Genomic DNA, 23,534 nt, shown 5'->3' with positions numbered 1-23,534 from the left:
CTGATGAAGACTATAACATCAACCCAAAGGATATCCCAACAAATCGGCATATCCCAAAGCATACTAATGAAGGATTCAAAAGAAAATGAGGTTATTCCCCTATAAGGTACAGGTAATGCAGCAACTGAAGCCACCAGATTATCAGGTAAGATTAGCATATGTTGCTTAGATCCAAGAATTTGCAACAAGAAAGTTATTTCATTTACAATCTTATTATGGAAATGAGAATACCACAACAAACCTTGGACTAATCAGCAACTGAAGACCAACATCCATAAAAAGATTAATCAAATACAAGAAACATTAAGACAGGTGATGAAACACATTTTAGAAAAAGCCTGTCAATGTCAAGAGTAAAATGGTGCCCATTTGAAGGATGTATATATAAAATTAAATTAAAAAAATTATATTTTGAAGTGATTTGATGACTTTTGGGGCACCCAGTGTTTTACAGTTATAATTTATGTGAATATTATGATGTACTGTCTAAAAAAATATTGGTTAGTATAAAAATATATATGTATATATTGCTTGATTTTACTAAAGTGCATAAGTAAATTTATGGAAAAGCTGTTTTAAACCTGAAAAGTTCAAGAAGGAAAAACAGTAATGTACGGTATGTTATGTTTGTAAGCTACTAATTGACATCTTTTTATAAAGATTTTACAAGAAATCATTCATTGTCTTTCCCTCATGTGTATATTATGAGGGAAAGACATTTTTTCATGTCGTTACTATTATATATTCAGTTCATTTATCATCAAATAGATAATTGTTCTTGATTATTACCATGAAGTACTTAAACAGTTTAGTCAGCTGCATGAGCCAAAACACATGCACTGGTATTAATGTTTTAGTTGATCGCTGCTATGAGCATTGAGGAATATCAAGATGTTTATAACAATATATTAAAAACTGTTTTACTGATACTGAATTCCCTTCATGTTTAGATATCAAACAATCCAAAGAAAATGATAATAAAATGTTCATAGTAAAAACAATCTAAATACATATTGTTTATAACATTATTATATGAGGGTACAGTTAAAAAACAGTCTACTTATTCACACACTCACCTTTCTCTCACATTTTCATTCATTCAAAGTTATTTTCTCCCTTTTTGAATCTTTAAAATTAAATTCATGAAAAATTATTGATCTCTGTAATTCTGTGTTAAATTTCCATGATTCACATGGTATGGAAATTGGAATGTTTTCAATTTTTATATGGTATAAAATATGGAAGAAAATTATGCCATCGGCATACTGATTTTATTATTACTACTGAAAAGGTTTACAACACACAATGGTCATACTGTAGTATGAAATAAAAATGTTGACATATACATACACACACTGTGACAAAACTATAGTATACAAACAATGTCTTAGTTCTATGAAGACACTATGGTCTGAAAAAGTTGACCAAACTTCAGTTAAGAATGAGCCAAATGTGTTGCACATTCTAACAGTTTGGTTTCAAACCTTTAGCTTAAAGTGCCAATTACAAATTTTAGAAAACTTTCTTTTTATTATATTCTTATAGTAAGTAAGTAAGTAATCTTTTAGCAGTAAGTTAATTTTCTTATATCAGAAACGGTAAATAGATTATTTTAAAGGTGTTAGAAAAACTCTATAAAAAAGTATGATGGTACTCTCACCATCTTTAGTTCCAGATATAGAAATTACATTTAGATAAAAGTAAATAATATAAATCACAAATCACCTGAACATTTAATGATGGATTACTATTCATATGATCAAATAATTTTTGATAATTATTGTACTGAACGTCCCATTCAGTTGGATGATCGTAACGAAAATCATCACCTAACTGTACAAGTAAGACATCAGTGGCATATAACTGGGCTTTCTTCCTATACTGATCAACTAATAAAGCTGCCCTAAATAAAAGATACATAAAAATACTTAATTCATAAAAAGAAGAATTAAAAAACATAAAAATATTATTAAACAATATATTACATTAGTACTGAAGAATAATAATTACAATATAGTATGGTAACCTGAACCAAATAGTAGGGTTACGAGTAGTTAGTACTTTTAATAATTCAGACAACACATTTGAAAAGCACCATCTGAATGGAGAATACATAATTTAAAAGATTTCAAACAATGTATTTATGTTTTTTACAGAATATTAAATACATGGAACAACAGATAATACCCAACACTAACAAAAATGTAATAAAATGTACAACATAATTAATACTTTTTTAGTATTATTTAAAAATAATAATACTACAGCCCAAAAAGTTACATACTTCTCAATCAACCACTCTGAATTTTCATTCTTTTTATACCTGGTTTTTAATAGTAAAAGTTGTTACAATACAGAACCGTATGACCAGACAGTTTTTAATGTAAAAAGGAGCGTGAAAATAATCTTACACTTTCCACTTGACTCACAGATTTATTCCACTGATAGAAGCTTAAGCTGCAAATCTATCTATTTACATACTATGAGTAATATAGAAATTGTTCAAAAGAATAACTATTCTGAAAAATGAAAACAGCAAATCAATTTAAGGTCTAAGAAAGATTGTTGGATTGAGAAAGCAATTAAGTTCCTGAATTTCAACTATAATTTTTATAAATATCTAAAACAAATAGAACTATTAAAAATACTTTTGTAAAAGCATGACTAAATTAAACTTTTATTTATGTTAAGTCATATTGTAAATTTTGAAAAGGATTCACTTGAATTGGTTACTAAGTACATTATGCATTTTTTGTTTTTTCTGCCATAATCAGCAGCAAGAATCATTTTAACCACAAACTTCTGAAAGATAAACTGAAGCAAATCTAATAAATACAATGTTTTTAATAACTTATTACAAAATGTTTTCAGTAGGACTTAAGATAATTTCAATGACTGATACTGCTATTTCTCACACTGGTTTCCCAGCTGACGCTGTCACTGGCAGTTTCTTTTCTTATAAATATAAATTCTTCAAAAATCCACCAGTTATATTATCAGCTAACACCAAGGTGAAAATATCTTCAAAACATTATTCTTTGGTATATACCAAAAAATTGTTTACAAAATTGGTCTAATTTTTATCTTATCTCATTCTAATTCTCACTTCATCCTCCTCATTAAAATACATATGTAAATTTATTTGAAGCTATAAATAAACAAAAAATAAAATCAAAGAAGTTGTAAGTGCTACAGAGCAGACAAGGGAGAAGAAGTGTGAGGAGATGGAAAGGTGCATAGATGGCAGTACGGCAGCAGGGGGTTGAAAGCTGATTAAAGATTTGAGGAAAGACAGATCAGATAAATATAAGAAGTCAGCGAGTGTATCAGTTTGAAGGAATAAGAGGATATTATAAGGCTTTATTGTATAAAGATAGATGAGAATACATAAAAGAGGATAACTTAGTTCATTTTGGAAAAGTAATACTGGATATAGATGAGATTACTAGGATGAATGGTGAAACAATTGCAAAGGGGGTCAGGAGGCATTACTATTAAATTGGTGAAGCATGAAACCACTGAATTATTAGCATTGATTTGTAAAATATTTAATAAGTGTTTAATGGGAGGGAATGATTTACCAAAAGAATGGAATATTGGTTATATTAGTTCAGGAATATAAACAAAAAAATAAAAATAAAAGAAGAAAACAAAGGAAACAAGAAGGTGTGTAATAATTATAGAAACATTAGTGTCACTAATTCTTTGGCAAGGTTGTATGGCCAAATATTAAAAGAGAGGATTGAAAGCAATGTTGTTGATCTGGAGGAGCAATATGGTTTTAGGGCAAGGCGTACATATTTGGATAATATCTTTACTTTGAGACACATGATTGAGAATAGAAGATAAAGGAATTTGGCAGTGCACATGTTTTTTATTGATTTAGAGAAGGTCTATGACAATATCCTGCTGTATAAATTATTTAAAGTACTTGAAAATGTAAACTTAAATGAGGTATATGTCAGAGCAATATATATTCTGTATAAAAATTATTAATGTTCAGTGAAAATCGGGAATGATATTTCAAAAAGTTTTAAGGTGACCAAGGGTTTGAAACAAGATTTTTGTTTGTCACCCACATTGTATAAAATATATTTACAAGAAGTGTTAAAGATATAGAGAAGAAAGTGCGTAGGAATGGGAATAGATATGGGAAATGATTAGATGTATATACTGCTCTTTGCGGATGACCAGGTGGTGTTAGCATATGATGCTGACGATATCTCATATATGCTAAGGAATTAAATGGAAGGGAAACTTTGTCTATCTGTGGGTTTGTTTTGTTACAGCATTATGTCAAAACCAACTGATTTTGCGTTCAAATTTGCGCATTATATTTGTGTTATCCCAGGAAAGATTGTACGCCATAGGCTAAGGCCCTAGCTTGGGGGTGAAGATGTGAATTAAAGATATTCATTAAAAAAAAGAGATTAATCCTTTAACATAATTACTACATTTCTGATATCATGGTAACATAAATAAATTATGAAGTTTTTGTTGTCAACAGTCGGTGAAATTACCATACTTACTACTATTCTGTCTTTTAATTTAGTTTCTTTTTAAGGTTTTTATAAAGCCTGAACACTTTATTTGTTATTTTTCAGTATTATTCTCATAACCATGAAGGTAATGACCACTGTGGAGGTCCAACGGGCGGAGCCCTCTAGCTAGATAGCAATAGCGACTGAAGTGAATCACTGTGGGGGTTCTAGTGGGCAGAGCTCCCTGGACAGTTGGGAATGGTGAGTGAAGTGAGCTCTACCGCCCTTGGGTAGGCCCTTGGTTAGGCTCTGTGGCTTCAAGAAATCCCTGGGTCGGCTTCTGGGTTTGCCTTAGCCGACCCAGGGTAAACAGCCTGGTAGGCCATTTACCCTGGGTCCATTTAACAAAGTTACTGTATGTCAAACATAAAAAATAGGGTTTTTACCCCAATTTATTGGTTTTCACCCCAAATTTATCAAAAAATACTGATCAGGTTCTGGGATCTATTTTATTCAATTTTTTTCTGTTAAAAAACCATTAGAAATCACTAATTCTGTCCCTTAATTAATATCCTAAAAATTTCAGTATGAATTCATTTCACTGGGGTAGCTGAAATCTGAACAAAATATTCACAAAGCTGTAACTCAACAAAGAAACATTTTAGGACATATGTTTATATGAATTTTTCCATTATTTCCAAGTAGAATAGGTTATGGAAATCCTGGGAGAACTTTGTGATACAGCTATCTATATATATATATATACATACATACCCATGAAACTGGTTTAGAAAAATATTTTATTTACAATCCAATTATATACAGACTCTATCACCTTCAAAATAGTTCTCTTGAGAAGCTACGCTATGCTTCAAACGGTTTTCCTACTCTTCATACCAGTGTTGGAACTCAGAAACCGGAATATCATTCAGATGGTCGGTTACATTTTTAAAAATGTTTTCTACTGTTCCAAAATGGTGTCCTTTGAGGTGTTTTTTAATGTCGGGAACAGGAAACATCGCAGGGCCTTAAGTCAGGGTTATAAGATGGCTGAGGAGCTACAGGAATGTTTTTCTTTGCAAAAAAATCATTAATTGAGAGTGCAGTGTGACAAGGTGCATTGTTATAATGCAGTATCCAGTTGTCTTTGATGGCTGGTCTAATATATATATATATATATATATTTACCAATATAATTTTTTAAATTTATTTCTTAAAAATAAATTACCCAATTGTAGTTTCAGTTTTAATGTGAAACATTGATTCTTTATAAAGGCACTTAGTTTTCTTTTAAATTAAATAAAACAATATTTGATAATTTTAAAATACACAATTACTGATCAACAAGTTTATGCAAACTCTGTGATATCTTTTAAGAAGTCATAGCTGATTAACTCACAAAAAAACATTATAAAAGCTGATAAAAGTATCAATTAAATAAAGGATATGCACAGAGATCTGATGAAAGAATATGATCATATTTGAAATGCACCATAATTTAAATCGTATAACAATGAACAATAATAAAAACAATGACAGCAGACATACAACATCAAATCTACATGAAAAATTTATGGATTTTGACAAAGTGGATTAAAAAGAGCTTTTCTTTAGTTGATAATATTGTCAAAAACCTGTAATGTGCTGTTAACAGAATTAAATTTCATACTTAAGTCTTGTCCAGAAAATGATTAACCGACTTAAAGAAAGTACGCTGAATCGATTTCAAGCAAAAATATAAGTAAAATGGATATTATAATCCAATTAAAAAGTATATCATTATTTTAGCTTCACTACACCATTGGTTTTGAATGATGGTCTTGGAACATTAAAAAAAAGTTGATAGGAAAAAACTACACAAACTGACCAGGTGGTATGCTTTGTTTTTCCTTATAAGCATATTTTTTTAATAAACTATTAAATATCTATACAACCCTTTTAAATTAAATCTTATAGATATTTCACTTTTATGTTTGAGCTAATTTAATTTCATAAACTGATTTGAATTCTTAACAAAAATAAACCAACGAATCAAAAATATACTTAAAAATAATTATTTCTCTACAGTAGCAAAAGATATACTACCACAGGTAAAAGTTTACTATTAAAAAAAAGACCTACCTCTGTGCAACATTATAATTATCAATAGACTGGGGTGGCACTCTCCATGGACAAGATAATCCGTGTCCAGGAAGCCGTTTGAAATCGAACTGACAACAAATTTTTGGATCCGGTCCACATGTGTGAGGTACATCGTAACTATAAAATGGCATCATATGTGACATTAATTCAGTTCTACCAGAATCATCTGAAATAATGAATTTTATTTTAAAATAAATAAATACATTGAAAAATTATGCACAGTTTAAAAATGAAACATTGCATAAATTTTTTAAAGAATTATGTTAATATTCAAATAAAAAATAAAATAAAATTTGATTACTGATTTAGAAATAATGTAAATATTTAACAGAGATCAAACAAAAAGTAATTTTAATCCAAGATAAAATTGAATGAATGAGATTATTTCAAATTTTGACAAGAAATGTGATATTGTAGCACTTTAATGTTTGGAAAGGACCAGGGTTGGAATATTCAGAGTAATAATGTTTATATATTAACTAAAGAAAATTTTTTTTTTTTTATATTTATAAAATGTTTTTTCATCAACAGTCACTTGATTGGTTTAAGAATATCTGTATTTCTTTCTACCCTCTTTCTTTCTACAATATTCTTTTAATTCAAACATATTTGAAATTAGGAATCACTTTAGGCTATTAAATTTCAGTTAATGACAAAAGGAAAAAAGAAGCAGGTTTAATTTCTAGCAACATAATACATATTTTTTTATCAATCACGTAAAAACATAATTTTTACTAATTTAAGAAAAAATTCTAAAATATCAATTTCAATTTTTCATTTTCTTATTTTTAACAAATAAATTCAAAATATTGTGCATATATATATATATATATATATATTGTATATATTGCTGTCACATACATGTTGAGCTTCATACTGGCAAGCATGACGTTAGTCATTCAGATGTCAGTGGGAATACAGTATACCTGCAGTATACTATATTCCTGCATAGTATGCAGTATAGGCTGCTGACTGCGTCACAAAAACATCCCACCACAGCGTCAAGGCCTCCACCACACTGTGGGCATCTATATACAGTGTCATTACTGCAAGGGCTAAGTGGTCACCAACCACCACCTGAAGAAGAAAATGGAAGAAGTTCCCTAGTGGACCCAACATCTGAACTCCTGGCTGATGCCAACATCCCCGCCAAAGCAGCAGGCCTGGCCGGCCCGCTAAGGGAGATGCTGAGCATGGACTCTACCTTCCTTCCTCCAGCTTGCCAGGCTTCAAGCATCCTGGCCGGCAGGCCCATCAGCAGGAGCAGTCTAGTGTGGAATTGCTTGGAGGGAATTGCCTCGGCTGCACTAGTGAAAGACAACTGATACCAACCTGACACTGCAGGCAATGTAATGTTCTGATGATATAATGCATATAGAAACAGAAAGGTAGGTATCATTTTGAAGTTGGGAGTTCTAAAGTTCAGATCCTAGTAAAGGCAGTTTTACTTTTATATGGATTTGAATACTAGATCATGGATATCGGTGTTCTTTGGTGGTTGGGTTTCAATTAACCACACATCTGAGGAACGGTCGACCTGAGATTGTACAAGACTACACTTCATTTACATTCATACACATCATCCTCATTTATTCTCTGAAGTAATACGGTGCTTCTGGAGGCTAAGCAGAAAAAGCAAGAAAGAGGTGTCTAGTGTGATTAAACATTTGTTACAATGTAAGTGTATTATTGATTGTAAAACTAATTTAGAAATTTTGGAAATTTGTAATAATAAAAAAAGAATATACTTGAAATAATATTATATTTATATTTTTAAACAAAAGTAAGAAATGTGAACCAACAGATTGTATTTGAAGATGATGTTTCAATTAAAGGCATAATGGGTTGTAGCAGTTGGAAACAATATTTACAAACATAGATGTGTGACATTTTAAATTTACATCATTCCAGTAATGGCAGTTGAGTTGTGTTGTTATAAATTTTGTGGTTGTTGAGCGTTTATTTTTTCTAAATTTTAATTTTTTTTATATCTCTTTTATTATTTGGTTTGATGTTATTATAGAATTGTGTACTGACTGATGATGTGGATCTCTGTGAAAGTCAAATATTGGTGTTAGTTTCTTTTAGGTTTTTTTGTTAATGTGTTTTGGTAATTAAGGTGTTATTTTTATATATATTTTCTTTTTTCAAAAATTAAAGCGTGATAAAAATATTCTGTCTTCAGATTTGTTTTCAACATTAAATTTGTTTTCAACCAATTAAATTTATGTACCATGCATTAAAAAATAAAAATCATATTTATCAGTGTTATCACTCCATCCAAAAAAAATCATCAATAAAGAAACTTCCCAGACAGAAGTTCAAGCTAAAAAAAGGTCATTGTAAAATTAATCTAAGTTAATATATAGTAGTAACGACCTTAGTTAATATAGTAGTTGCCAGCCTCCAGTAATTATTATATTAACTAAGGCAAAAATTATACATATTTATAGTAGTAACAGAAAAAATACATTTATTAATTTACCAACCCCATAATTGTCGCCATCTAAATTCCAACTGCTTATTTTTTGCTAAATATTTCTTAACAGAATAATGAGCTCTTTGAAAAACTAATGCATCAAATCCCATTTTTTTTAATAAAGCAGGCATTGTAGGAGACAAACCAAATGGATCTATTGACCAGCTGTACCTAAAAAATAAAAGAAACAAAATGAGCATTTTTAATTTTTTCTATGCCAACTGTTAGCAAAACTATACAATCATTATCATTAGCTTTAAAAAATCTATCACATCATACTCACTGAGATAGAAAAAGGAATACTATTAAGAATTGATCACATACAAGATTGAATGGTACTTTTCGTTTCTGTCCAAAGTCAATCTCACTTCTAGATTTTTTTTGTCTATATTTCTCATTAACAAGTTTTGTCTTATTTTAACTTGAATCTTTGGTTTTTATTTTTTTTTTCATTCTTATATTTGTAATCTTGTCCTTTCTCAAGGATCATATCCATAATTCATTTTGTTATTCTGCTGCTATTCATATTTATATCATATCAAATTTCTCAGATTAGTAAAAGACCAAATTCTCTATTTCAGTACATTTTCTAAAATTAATTCTAACTCTGTTCTTGCTAATCTTTTTAAGAAAATGTACACCAATAAATTTATTTGATGCGGTGCAGGATAGAAAACTATTTATTGTTATAACAACCATAGTTTAAACAAAACAGAGTAACAAATACAAATAATATAAATAAATAAAAATAGAAAGTAGATACATCATAAAAAAATTGCACTCATTAAGTAAAAATAAAATAACAAACAAGATTTTATTATTATATAAAAAACTGTATAAACTAAAAAAAAATAATTGTACATGCATGTTACAATGGAATTAATATGTTATTATACAAATAATGCTATGAAATACTATAAATAAAAATATACAGGTAGGGTCTATTAAATAGTTGGTTTGGGCACATTTGCTGAATGCATGAATACCATATTCCATACCGTCTACTATGGAGAAAATGACCTGTAGAGTAAAAGATCCAGCAAACTGCACCAAAGAAAACATGGGTCAAGCAAATTGAGGACAACCTAAAACACCAGAGATTAAATGTAGCTGACACAAAACTCACAGCTACTGTCCAGAAACAATGGATAAATATCAAACGCAATGTTCGTTTTCCAGCAGCACCCACAACAATGTACTGGCTCTGAGCTCACCCTTGCCCATATGTTCATTAAGGGATCAAAGAAGAAGAAAAAAATAACAAGGGTTAAAGAAGAAAAAAATTATAATAATACTTTTTCAATTCTTTAAAACTTACTTGTAGAAGTTGGTGCCAAATTAGAAACAACTATCAATAATTTACTAATCCCTGATTTGAAACAGATTTCAAAAGTAGAATTTTAAAGAAAACTGAAAAAGTATTATTTTCGTTTTAATACCAATTTAGAAGTATGTTTATATAAGTCATTTAAATTTCATTTTAGTTTATATTTTTTAGTAAAAAAATTAGTAAAGCAACCTTGATAGGCTTTTAAAAAATACTGTCTACATGAAAAAAACTGACAATACAGTTGTAGGACTTTCCCGTCGTGCGGCTTACACATGCATACATACACAACTTTATTTAGCACATCAGTGCTACACTAGCGCTCCTCGTGGTGACAGGGGTACTATTAATGCAGTATATTCTTTTAAAATTGCAATATAAGAAGCACCTTCAATATGTCATGGAGAAGGCCTGTAGTGCCTTCTTTGGTATTCGACGTGTGGTCAATCTTGATGGGGGTCTTAATTTCAAGATTATGAACATCCTGTGAAAGGGCATGTGTGAGGCTATTATGTTATATGCGGTGCCTGTTTCGGTCGATAGGCTAAAATTATCCTGTAGAGGGCTATATTATATTAGCCTATTTGAAGGTTCAATGCTTTATATCGTTAACGGCAACAGATGGTTACTGTACAATTTAACAGGAGGTGATCTTGGTGACTGCAGGCGTGAAATCAATAGATTTGATTGCATCAGAGAAGCAACAGCGTTATACTGCAAAGAAGTCCAGTGAGCTGACTTCAGAAAAAATTTGAGAGATTGAACAACATGGCGATACCTTGTGGCAGGCTAAATGGGATGAGGCAGAGCAGGATGTTATATGCATGATCTTTTCCCAAATTTTGGTTTGAGGGATGCCTCTTCGGTACACCCTAATACGTATGTGATGCAATTTCTTTCTGGCCATGGCGCTTTTCGGGACAGACTGCAGAAATTCGACCTGGTAGATTCCAGATGACGCTCACAATGTGTGAAATATGAGCTTATGCACACAGAGACTATTTGTCAGCTCGACATTACCAGGTCAGCAGAAGATATCTGTGCTAATTGGAGGAACCAGGCCAAATGTGGAAAATTTTATACTTATCTTCCAAAGGAGAGGATTGCTTTTGTTTTGTGTTCAGTGTTGTTACTCTTACTGTGTTTCAGTGCTTTTATTAGTTTTTTTTATTCTTTATGTTTTGCATTGTATGCTGAACTCACTTTTGCCTATTTCAGGTAGGTAGCACAGTTCCATCATTACCATGTAGTCCATTCAGTCTTATTTAAGACTTGGCATGAAGTGTTTTGTTTGTGAGCTGATGATAGTTAGTAGTACACCGATGTAAATGTCACTTGTGACATTTGCATCGGTGGCATCCTGGCTGAGACTAGACTGAAAGATGTCAATGCCGAGGTACTGAATATGACCTATGGTAAAGCCCATAAGGGTTAGATATGGAGGTGGTGACATGGCAACTGAAACCATTACATAAAGGATGTCTTCTCCTACAGGATAAGTATACTCTCTTAGCCACTAGTTTAAAGCATTTTTTGGGGTGGGGGTGCAATATTGCAAACAACCTTTTTTTGCAAATATTGTTAGTTTTTAATTCTTAACAAATGTGCCTAAGAAAAATAAGACTTTAATTAGGCAAAATCTCGAGGTACTGAGAATGACGCTGCTCTACAGCCTCATACCCTTGACCTTTTAAGTTAAAAATTTAATGGCATCAATACACCATATGTAGAAGTAATCTGACCAAGTTTGGTCAAAATCAGTTCTAGTAGTTCTGAAGATGTAAGGTTATTTAGAGTGTGATACCGAACACACACACACACACACACACACACACACACACACACACACACACACACACACACAAACATCTGGAAAATTTCCATTTGATTATTTTGGATTCCGTAAGTATCAAAACATCAAGATCCAGTGAAAACCATATATACCCCACCTGGACCAATCACAATAATTTCCCTTCTACAGCTACAGCGCAAGACAGGAAAGTAGAAATACACTTAAAAGAGATGCAGAAATAAAAAAAATCTATTCCTAAATAAAAATAAGAAAAGGAATATAAAGAAATATTGTAAGATGATTTTTAATAAGAATCCTAATTAATTCTGTGGAGTCACAGATTATTTAATATTTTTTTTACAAACATTTTTCACAAAATTTTTATGTGAAAATGCTTTGAATATCAAAAAAGTGTGGCTAGTATCATTATGCTTTAATAATCCAGCAATATTGCAGTTACAATTAATAATAAATTTCAAATCATCTACGAAGGCAGTATAATTTTTCATTTAAAAATATCTTCTACTTAAGTTATCTGAGAAAAACTTACAACAGAGTTTCTTCTACAAAATAAAGAAATAATATCAAAATAGGCCCATTTCATAAAAGTAAACTTGATTAATGCATAAGAAAGAAAATTGATAGACCTAACAACCTCCTCTTTTATTAAGTTACTTAAAAAAAAATACAGATACATAAATGAATAAACAACAGATAATATTTAAAATGATGTTGATAATGATATTTAAAAATTGGCAATAAGCCTAACATATTAAATAAAAGAAATAGCCATTAAAGTGGAATTTACAACAACAAAAAAATCTCAAAATACCTGGGCTTATAATTAAGATTGTTTAAAAGCCATTGATGTCCATGAAGCATTTCTTGTATCATAGAAAAATAATGACTGTTAGCTTCATCAGTCATTACCCAACCACCAGTAACTATCTCCAACTGACCACGATCCAGTAATCTGTTGAACAGAAAATAAAAAGAAATAAATGAATACACAATGTATACTTTATTAATATATTAATTAAAGCAACATAAATAATAATACCTTCAGAAAATTCTACAGAATATCAATCCACAAGAAGTCATCATCCTTAAAGTCATTCAAGATTGACTTAAGGATGACAAGCATGATTCCAAGTTTAAAGCTTTGTTTAAAATAACCTATATTATAAAAATATAGCTTTTTTCATACTTTTTAAAAATTCTACCGTAAATTTTCATGTTGGTGTATGTGTATTTATTAATTAAAAAAAAAAATTATTAACGCAGTAGACAATCAGAATTCAGGAAAAAGTGGGTACCCTACTAGGTTAGGCTACAAGTGTTCCATTAGAGATAACTGTATGACTATGATGTCTGTAGGATTCCAGGGGAGATCCTGAGGCACCTAAGAAGAACTGTGTACATGCCTTATGTGTGGGTCCATTCTCTCTCGGGGATAGAAGAGGGATTTTAATCGATAAGAGCCCTACATTTCCAGTTGTGTGGGCAGATGATATCTGTTTTCTAACAGACATCTCCTCCTTTTGGAGGAAATGGTAATTTCCTCTCCTCCAGAAGAGAGCAAAGAAAAAATAGAAAAAAAGACATTTTGTCCAATTACATAATTTTCACACAAAACATGCCTTTTAGGATGTTCTAAACTCTTTTTTCTCTCAAGACACTAATTATAATGGGAATATCTTTGGAGGCATCTTGTAACTCATCCTAAACAATGTGTCAATAAATGGTATGGTAATATTAAAAAAAAAAAATACATTCTCATTATCAACTAGACAAAAATGTTCACTATTTAGTAAACACACAAAGTTAAATATTTTCGTAACATACAAAACTAAGTTATGTTCATAAATAATACATCACTTAGTTATGTTCATAAATAATACATCACTGATTACCAAACGATTTGTACTGATCTCAGTAATATTAATACACTTTTAAAAAGTTGTTAGATTAGAAATATATATTAAAGCAGGATTATTTGTATTAAAGGTAAAATAAAATAAACAGCATTACTACTAACATTTTCACTTTATCTTTCATATCAGCAGTAATTTGTTCCCACCAAAGAGAAAAAAATGATATCTCAGCCCAAATAAATTTCCTGCGTTTATCTTCTAGAAGTTTGTGTACCATATTGTTCAATATAGAACGAGTCTGTGACTGATAATAATCTTCGAATGTTTTCTTCCAACCTAAAAAATAAATAAATATCGTAAAAAATGTACATACCTACATCTTTCTAAAATTAACAATTTGAACAAAGTATCCGCTGTTAATCAATATCAATATTAATAAATAAACATCTAATAAAATAATAAAATATGGAATCAACACTTTCAGTCCCAAATGGAGACATCTTTTAGGTCTACAATCTAAGAAAAAAGGAAAAAGCAACCTATAATTGATAGTTGTCAATTATGTACCATGAACATAAAATTAATAATTCTAAGTATAAGATCATACAGTGAAGTAATAATCAGATGCAATTTTGTTTTCCTTTTTAGTTTTTTGAAATACTAAAAGATATAATCATGAAAAGACATTCTCTATTGGTGAATTCTGTTTTATATCCTATTAGGCAATTCATTTATTGACATGATTATTATTAAAATTAGATAATGCAAAGCATTAACAGAAAAATATGTTCTATCATACCTAGAAACAACTCATTAACATATACCCTCTCATTTTCTGTCAGTCACACCATTGTTATGGAGTCACGAATATCTGCTACGTCGAGTATAAAACAATGTGCAGTGATTGAATTTTTATCAGCAGAAAAAGAGAATGCTATTGATATTCATTGTCTAAAAGCTGTTTATGGTAATGAAACTGTTGATCGAAGTACTGTGAGTAGCTAGGCAATAACATTTTGTGCATCAGAAGCTGGTAAGGTAAATATTGAGGATGACCTCACAATGGTTGCCCAGTTTCTGTGATTGACAGGAAGCACCATAAGGAGGCGAATGAATCAATTCAAAATGACTATTTCATTACACAACTTATTAACACCCAGATAAATTATTGGACAAATTATTGCGCAACGGTTCAGCCATAAAATCTTTTTTGGTGGGTATTACACACAAACTCATGAAAAAGAACGAACAATGCCCAGGCTCTTGAAAAAGCGAAATATGAACCTATTCCGTATCCTTCATATTCAACAGATTTGGCACTCCACAATTTCTGCCTCTTTCCACAATTAAAGTGGGATTAAGAATTCATTTCAACATGGATGATGAACTGAAGGAGGCAGTGCAGTTGAGAATCGAGGAAAAACCACCACCATTCTTCATCGATGGAAACAGAAACTGGTTCACCATTGGAAAAAATGTTTACTGTAAATGGTAACTACATGGAAAAATAACTGTACATTTTTGTAGCAAATAACATGTACTTTTATTCCATATTTGATTCATTTGACCATCATTTCAGTCACCTGCTCTTTTAAAATAATTCCTAATTCAAAAATAATTTAGTTATTGTTTATATTCTTAAGTTTTTATTTAATATCTATATCTGCCTTTAGTAATTCCTTTGTATGTAGTGAAGATAACTGCATAATAGAGATGTGTAAATAGTTTCAAAATTGAATTTTTTTGCAACTACTCATACGCGACTTCTCTTTTCAGTATTATAACAAATAGACAGTGAAAAAATTATGTACGTATTATGAAAAAAAAGCAGTTAAATACTATTCTCACAAAAAACGATAAGCCCTGAATTACATATTACTACAATCAGGTAAATCTTCCCTGATTAAAACTTTACTCACAAATCCCATCTAAGGTGAAGCTGATTTTTGTTCTAAAATGCTCCTAATTATACTCACAGTTTATATAAAAATAAAAAAAATAATCAAGGTGAATAATTTTTACTATAACTTTGAAAAATGCACTTCAATTGTTATTTATCAAAACTTAATTACATGAACATCTTTAATTTTGTTTCTTTTATAAACCTGTTAATAACACAATACCTATTTTTACCAATATCTTCAAACACATTTTTTCCATGACAGCATTAAATAAAGTTTAGCAATTATCTAATTACTTATAGAAAAAAATCAGACCAGATCCCACTGGTGGGTACATTTGATCGAAGAAAAATCAGATATTATGGACATCTTTACAAAATGAATGGATGAATCTACTAAACCAACATTAACTGATGAGGGTTAAACCAAGACAAAAGAAACAGAAAAGAACAGCTAAAATAGTTGGGAGAACTACTTCAGGGGATTAGTAGTAAGATAGAAATGAAAGTGAGAGCGAGACCTAAAAGAAATAGCAAAAAATAAACAAGAATATAGAAGATGGAGTATAATGGCACAACATCATAAAACAAAAGAGAAAAATGAAAAATAACATAGTATTAAAACATTTTTCAGTCAATTTTTTTTTTAGTACCAACACTATTTCAAGGTTGTATAATAAATATCAATTATGCGTAACGTTTAGAATCACTTTGTACTTTTGTAACTTTACTCCAAAATAACAACTTCAACAAAAGTTGGGTTGAGCCTCCACGAGGTGCGCCTGGATATATCTGGAACAAATAGGAGAAATCTGTCCAGTAAACTGAATCCAAACAAACTTCAAAGCTTCATTTATCATCAAATCACACCTCACTAACTAGAATTGTAACTCAGGACCTAGTTCCATCACAGGTGATCCCTTGTCAGTCATGAAAGGTCTTCTAAGGAATACTCCACTGGCTGAACCAAGCAACACTAGAGTAACCAATCAGATACGGCGTGCTACCACTTAGAAGATAACATGCGATTGGAAGCATTGAAATGTCCCCCAACATTGCACACATGAACAAGAAAAATACAAAGTACAAAATTAAACAAAGCAAATCACCTTCACTTCCACACACAATGTAAACTTGCTCATGCAGACTGGTAAACTAAAAGTAATAACTGGCCTAGTGGACCAACACAAAATTCTCATCATGGGTCTAATAGAGAATAGTGGGTCTAACGGAAATAAGAAACACCAACCATGAAGCCATGGAATCTCAAGGATATAGGCTCTGCAAAAGTATACCTGAGAAGAGAGTGATGAAAAATGTCCCCGTTTGGAAAAGGTTTTTTAGTCAGCCTCAAAATAATAAACTCTATACAATCCCCAAGAATCTCAACACTCACCTTAAAAGCATCTAATAAAATCTATGCTATAATAAATGCCCATGCACCCACTAATAATAAAAATAACTCTCCAAAAGACCGTAAAGAAACAGAAAAGTTCTGGGATCTACTCGACCTGACTAGAAATAAAACCCCCAAAAAACCATGTTAAACAATTAATTGGAGACTTAAATGTTCAACTACGCAAAGAAAGAAGATACTGTGACATCATCGGAAAATGGCCCATACAAGAAAACAAACAAAAACTGACAACTCTTTGATCTCTGCAAAAACCACAACACAATCTCGAAATTCACATATTTCAAGAGGAAACCTCAAAAATTCAAAACTTAGTAACACCCCGACTACACTAAAGAAGAATGGCAATTAGACCATGTTTTCATGGACAACACCATCACAAGGAGATCTACAACAGAAAAGTCCTCCGATGTGTATCCAAAGGCTCAGACAACTATGTAGTCAAAATTAAAATTAAATTTACTCCCCAAAGAAAGCACTTAGGAAAGGAAGCCACTTATACAGCAGAAAAACATTTCCACCTGAATGAACAATCAAAGAGAACAGACTCCAGAAAATCGAAAAAATTGGAAGAATTTGCATCAATAAAACGTACCATAAAGACGGGCAGTGGTGGAATGTGTCCAACAAAGTCGTGTACAAAGAATTAGAACCCATCACTGATACCATGCGTAAGAGAAGACAAGGATTCTTTGGACAAATCATGAGGATGCAAGATTCAAGACCTATGAAGCAGCTAGTGCAGTACAATCTCGATCCAAAAAACATCAAGACAGGATGCAGATGGATCAGAGAAATAAGAGAGGATCTGAAGAAAATTGGCATTACACCAGAAGACACTACAGATAAAATAAAATGAAAGAAAAATATGAACAAAAACAATTGTAAGAAAAACTCACATGAACATTTGGAACATATGAAAAGTACTGGGAGGACTGCAAGGCCCAAATAGTCACATCAAAGAGACTTGTTTAATGGACTGACTAAAGTGATCCTATGCGGTCATTAAGATGATAATAATAAATACAAATTGTGAATGCAGTTTAGCTAACAAAATCAATTTATAAAAATCCAATTTTTCTTAGCATTTTTAAAAAGTAACTACAAACATAAAAATAAATAAGATTGCCTTACAGAAAATCAATTTTAAAAACTGCATTAAAACAAAATCATGGACACTTATAAAATGAAAAGTAGAACATTTACTTATTTTCTTTTACTTTATAAATATCACAAAATTAAAACAAAAATATTATTATTGCTACAAATCAAAAATATATATTTAGATAAAAAGTTTAAGGACAAACCAGGATCATTATGTGAATGAGGAACAACAAACACTTTAAGCTTTTTCTTTTGTGACCACTGATTTTCATTGTAAACAATATTCCATCCTTGTTTCCACACACCACCATCCAAATTATCAAACTTAAGTTCATCATAAACAGCAGACATCTGAAAATGAAAAATCTTTATCAAAAATAGTTTTCTTACATTTCTTCAGAATATATTTTTTATTTTATTAAAATCACAAAAAAGTGCAAAAGCAAAATAAATAGTACAATAAAGTTCATTATTATAGACAATCATAACAAATTTAAACTTAGTTGTAAAGAATTAATACAAAATAAGATTTTTCAAACAAGTAAAAAAAATCCAAGTTTAAATATGTTTAAGTGTCATTAAAAATCAATCACTTTCTATAATCTTTACTGCTGATAAATTTGAATGTAAAACATACTTGGTAGAGTAGCAGCAACTCTGCCTATCATATTAAATGTTTTGGGTTCAAATGCCAGAAAGACCCTGACATTTTTCAACCACTAAAAATTCATCAAAATTCAAAATCTGTTATTAATTTAGAATTTTGTTTAAAAAAAAAAATACATGTTAAACATATGTAATAGACAACAGATATAAAATAGATAATAAAAAATGTTTAAGTATTCCATACAATAAGCAAAAAATAAAAAATTTGTTACAAAACTCTTACCTGCCCAATTTCATTTATTAAACAACGAATAATCATAAGAATTGTATTTTTTCTATAAATGTGATATGTATTACACATAGATGAAATCAGCCCGGTAAGAGTTTTATAACAAATTTTTCTATTTTTGCCTATCATAAGGAATGCTTAAACATTGTTTATTATCTATTATTGTATATCTATTGTCTATTACATATATTTAACAGGTATTTTTTTTAAACAACATTCTAAATTAATAACAGACTTTGATAATATAAATGCAGTGTCTTACCTTTTTTGATATCAGTATAACTTCATTAAAAACAGTTTTTATTTACATTAAAGAAATTTTTGTTTTCTGAGGGAAAGAAATGGTATCTGTGAGACTTACTGTACGGTTTACAATTTCATTGTAATTTTTTTGGATCACTACGCTTTGTTAGATTATTACAGAATGAATTACAGATTGTTATCTTATGGATTTATTATTAAAATTTATTGCCTTTCTAGAACAAATATACATTTTTGAATTTCTTGTCCAATTTTTTTTTGTTGACAGTCATATCATTCACTTCATACTATATATTTTCTTTTTAAATTAAACTAGTATAATGACCTTCACAAATCGAGATCTGTAACGTAATACTGCACTTATTACTTTGTAAGTGTAACCCTCAATTTTTATTATATCCATCAACATCCTTTTTATACTATAATTAAATAAACATTTTTTTATTTCTCCATCAATTAGTTCAAATAGTTCTAATTGTAGAATAAAGATTTTACCACTCAGATTTATTTCTGTTTTATATAACAAATCTTTGTTGCTACATTTGCAACACTTTCCTACTGTTCATGTTTTTTTGTGTTTTATTAGCAGCCATAATCTCCTGTAATCTAATACTTTTATTTAATTTTTAATGAAGTGATGGGAACTAAAAAAATTTTTTCATCTTCAGTACTTTCATTTACATAACAGCATTTACTATTAAAACAAGCTAAATACATTTTCTTTTAAATTTGATTATTTCAAATGCATTATCAAGTTCTTGTATGAGATCATTCGTAAATTCAAAGGCGCCGTTAAGTATTAATACTTAGCAGCACGATTGATAAACCCACCTTTCGGAGAAAAAAGTTGTCTAACAAAATTTGAAGTATTTTTTAAAGTAATCTTTATTACAAATGTAATTGAACTGAAATATAATGTTTTCATGCTTATTTTTTATTTTTTTCCCCATTTTCATTATAATTTTAGGTTAGGTCATGTTTAGAATTGTAAACATAGTTTGATGATCGTTGACTTCGCCATGCCGTCCAGTTCTGCGGACTCTTACTGGCGAAGTTCTAACAAAATTCTTGATGAGAGAAGAATTTGGGTTTTCCAGTAGACTAAAAAAAAAAATATTTGATAGTGCAGTCTAGCTTGAAATCTAGATATGGGAAATGACTATTCATGTCGCTTGGAGTTAGATATAGGCATGGGAATCAGACTTCTGCGATCCTTGTAGTTAGTAAGTTAGTTGACAGGGTACAAATTACGACGAGCAAAATTGAAAGAAGCCTAACACAAAGGTGACAGTAAAGTTGAGTAAACACACTGATAGAAGTGTCTGCTGAGGCATTTGCATTGGTGGCATCTTGATAAGAGATCAAACTGTGATATGTAATTACATTTAGAAGGTCTAAAAGATTACCTCTGGTAAAGTCCATCAGGGCTAGGAATGGAGGGGTTGTGTAGCAACCAGGATCATCACAAAGCAGATGTCTTTCCGTACGGGGATTTGGATGAATAAATAAATAGTCAAAATTTTATAAATATATGAGGTTTATCTTGAAAGTAACAATTGTTTGCTAACTTCTGTAGCAATAATTGGAAACCTCTGTGAATCCAAGGTCAAATTGTCCACTGATTTTTGCAGTTTTGTACAGTTGGCTACCATTTGCAGCAACTCCCTAAAATGGTATTTTATGTACTAGTCATTAAGTTTTAAAATGAATATGCTATAAATATTCTATTGTCATTGATTGAAATTTGAATAGTGAAAAATGTTTGAGTAAAATCATGAAATCCTGTGGTATTCATAGAAAGTTGGTTGCTGAATATGGTTATAAAATAATTTTATGAAAGAAATGCAAAAATGATGTGTGTACTGTTTCAGAATGGAATAATGAATGTAAATCATTAAGAGATTTCCAGGTAATCTTTGATTGTCACTAACCTTTGAAGAAATAAAGTATATTAATGATGAAAAAAATAATAAAATAAAAACAACTACATCACATGAAGAATTTGAAAAAAAGTGAGGGCTTGCAAAGGAATTTTTGAAATATTCTAGAAAATACTTTTTTGATTCATTCATTCCTGAGCTCACTATAGTTTTTAAATAGACTGGTGGCAAAGGTGATAGGGTGATCCTAAAAAAGTGAAACATTGTTATACTATAACAAATTTTTTACTTATACTTAATAATGACAGAAATTATGTAAGAAAGATCAGACTCTCAGCCCAGCTCCACGTAATTGTAAATTCTCTGCAGTACAATTTTAAAGGTAGTAAAGAGTTTTGGGATAAAGTACTCATTTAAGGAAATATTTTTTTATGTTCAGCAAAAATTAGAGACCCATGAAACGGGTAAATTATTATGTGAATCTTTTTAATATAGTGAACTAGTGACTAGATGTAATATGTAAAACCATTTATAAAGAATAATGTTTAGTTTACTATCCATTGTTTTTATATAAATTTACTTTATGTAAAAATAGATATTTAGTTAACTGTTTTTTAAACATTTGTATTCCTCTGACGGCCAAGACTATTGAATTTGTCTTTATTTGACAATGACCTTAATAAAAATTGTAATTTGATGTTAATAATTATTATGCACTTGGCAATATAATTTAAATAATTTGAATTTGGTTGTAATAATTATGATAATTTATAAATTAACGATAATCCTTTAATAAAGATTTATTTATCTACTAAAGCAATAACCAATACAACAATCCAACTATCTTAAACAAGGCCTCCATTAATTGTTTTTACATTAAATATTCCTTCAAACAGAAAGAAGATTTAAAAAATAATAATTAACCAGTGAAGTGGTAATCATACTAGGTTTTAAATACCCAGTTGGTCTTCTGTTATCTTATCAGGAAGAGTCTTTCAATTTTTTCAACTATCTAATTCCTTATTTCTCAATAAAAGCTTAATCTAACATACAATTAAAGTAAAGATATAAAAGAGAAAAACAAGTAAGATGTTTTTCTTTTCAGATATTCTGGTGAAGAGAATCAAGAAATGGATAATGGATTTTTATAATTTTAATGGCCCAAAATGTCTAACTTGTTATGTTTGGTTTTTTTTTAACACTATTTCTTTAATGTTACAAGACACTAAAAAAAGAAATATAACTTACCAGATGACAACTACAATAATGAATATTTCTTTACCTTTTCTGTGACTTTAGAATGATCTTAAATTAACATAATAAGAAGCCATTGCAATAACTATATCGATATATTAATTTACTTATAAAGTTTCAGCCTTTCATCTGGAGGTCCCAGGTTTGAATCCCGATCAGGCATGCCATTTTTCACATGCTGCAAAATTCTAATTCCATACCCACACACAAGCTTTAAGCTTATGTGGCAATATTATTAAGCAAGAATAAAAAAGATTAAAGTATAACATATAACGAAAGAAAAGCAATTTATTAATAATTCCAATAATAAATTACTTGAAAAAAAAACCACAAACCTGAATATCAACTCTGGGCGGTGTTTGTAAGAATGAATTACATTTTGCATCGTAAGGTATTGAAACTACCTATAATGAAAAACAAAATTGTAAAAAACATCTAAAACTTAAAGATGCAATTAAATGCTGTTAGTAATTTTTCAACCAATTATTAAGTTTACGTATATATAATATATGAACATATTTATATTTTAAATTCTATTATTTTAAACTACCTAGTATAGAATATCTTAATTGAGATATGAGATATCTCACCTTAATTTATAAAAAATAGCTATCAAAACATAATAAACAAATAATTACCTTACAAACAATATATAGTAAGACACAAAGAAAGTGAAAACATATATGCATTAATAATACCATTGAAAGCATTACTAAAACTTACATAAAAAA

At 29.9% G+C, this 23,534-nt stretch overlaps 1 protein-coding gene across 7 annotated transcripts in view; it reads right to left on the bottom strand.

The window, feature by feature from the left end:
* Window positions 1-23,534, bottom strand: part of alpha-Man-IIa (alpha-mannosidase 2) — a 98,199-nt gene that overhangs the window by 49,490 nt on the left and 25,175 nt on the right. For all 7 annotated transcript variants that reach the window (XM_075365760.1, XM_075365758.1, XM_075365763.1 and 4 more), the window contains 7 exons: window positions 23,139-23,207; window positions 18,717-18,864; window positions 14,260-14,431; window positions 13,054-13,194; window positions 9,113-9,273; window positions 6,603-6,789; window positions 1,726-1,903 (listed from right to left, as the gene is read on the bottom strand). In XM_075365760.1, coding sequence (XP_075221875.1) covers window positions 1,726-1,903; window positions 6,603-6,789; window positions 9,113-9,273; window positions 13,054-13,194; window positions 14,260-14,431; window positions 18,717-18,864; window positions 23,139-23,207 — 1,056 coding nt within the window. The remainder of the gene's footprint in view (window positions 1-1,725; window positions 1,904-6,602; window positions 6,790-9,112; window positions 9,274-13,053; window positions 13,195-14,259; window positions 14,432-18,716; window positions 18,865-23,138; window positions 23,208-23,534) is intronic.

Source organism: Lycorma delicatula, chromosome 5 (assembly GCF_047948215.1).
Source record: "Lycorma delicatula isolate Av1 chromosome 5, ASM4794821v1, whole genome shotgun sequence".
Taxonomy (NCBI): Eukaryota; Metazoa; Arthropoda; class Insecta; order Hemiptera; family Fulgoridae; genus Lycorma; species Lycorma delicatula.
Note: the sequence above shows the minus strand (reverse complement) of the source record. Positions and strands in the feature narration are given on the sequence as shown.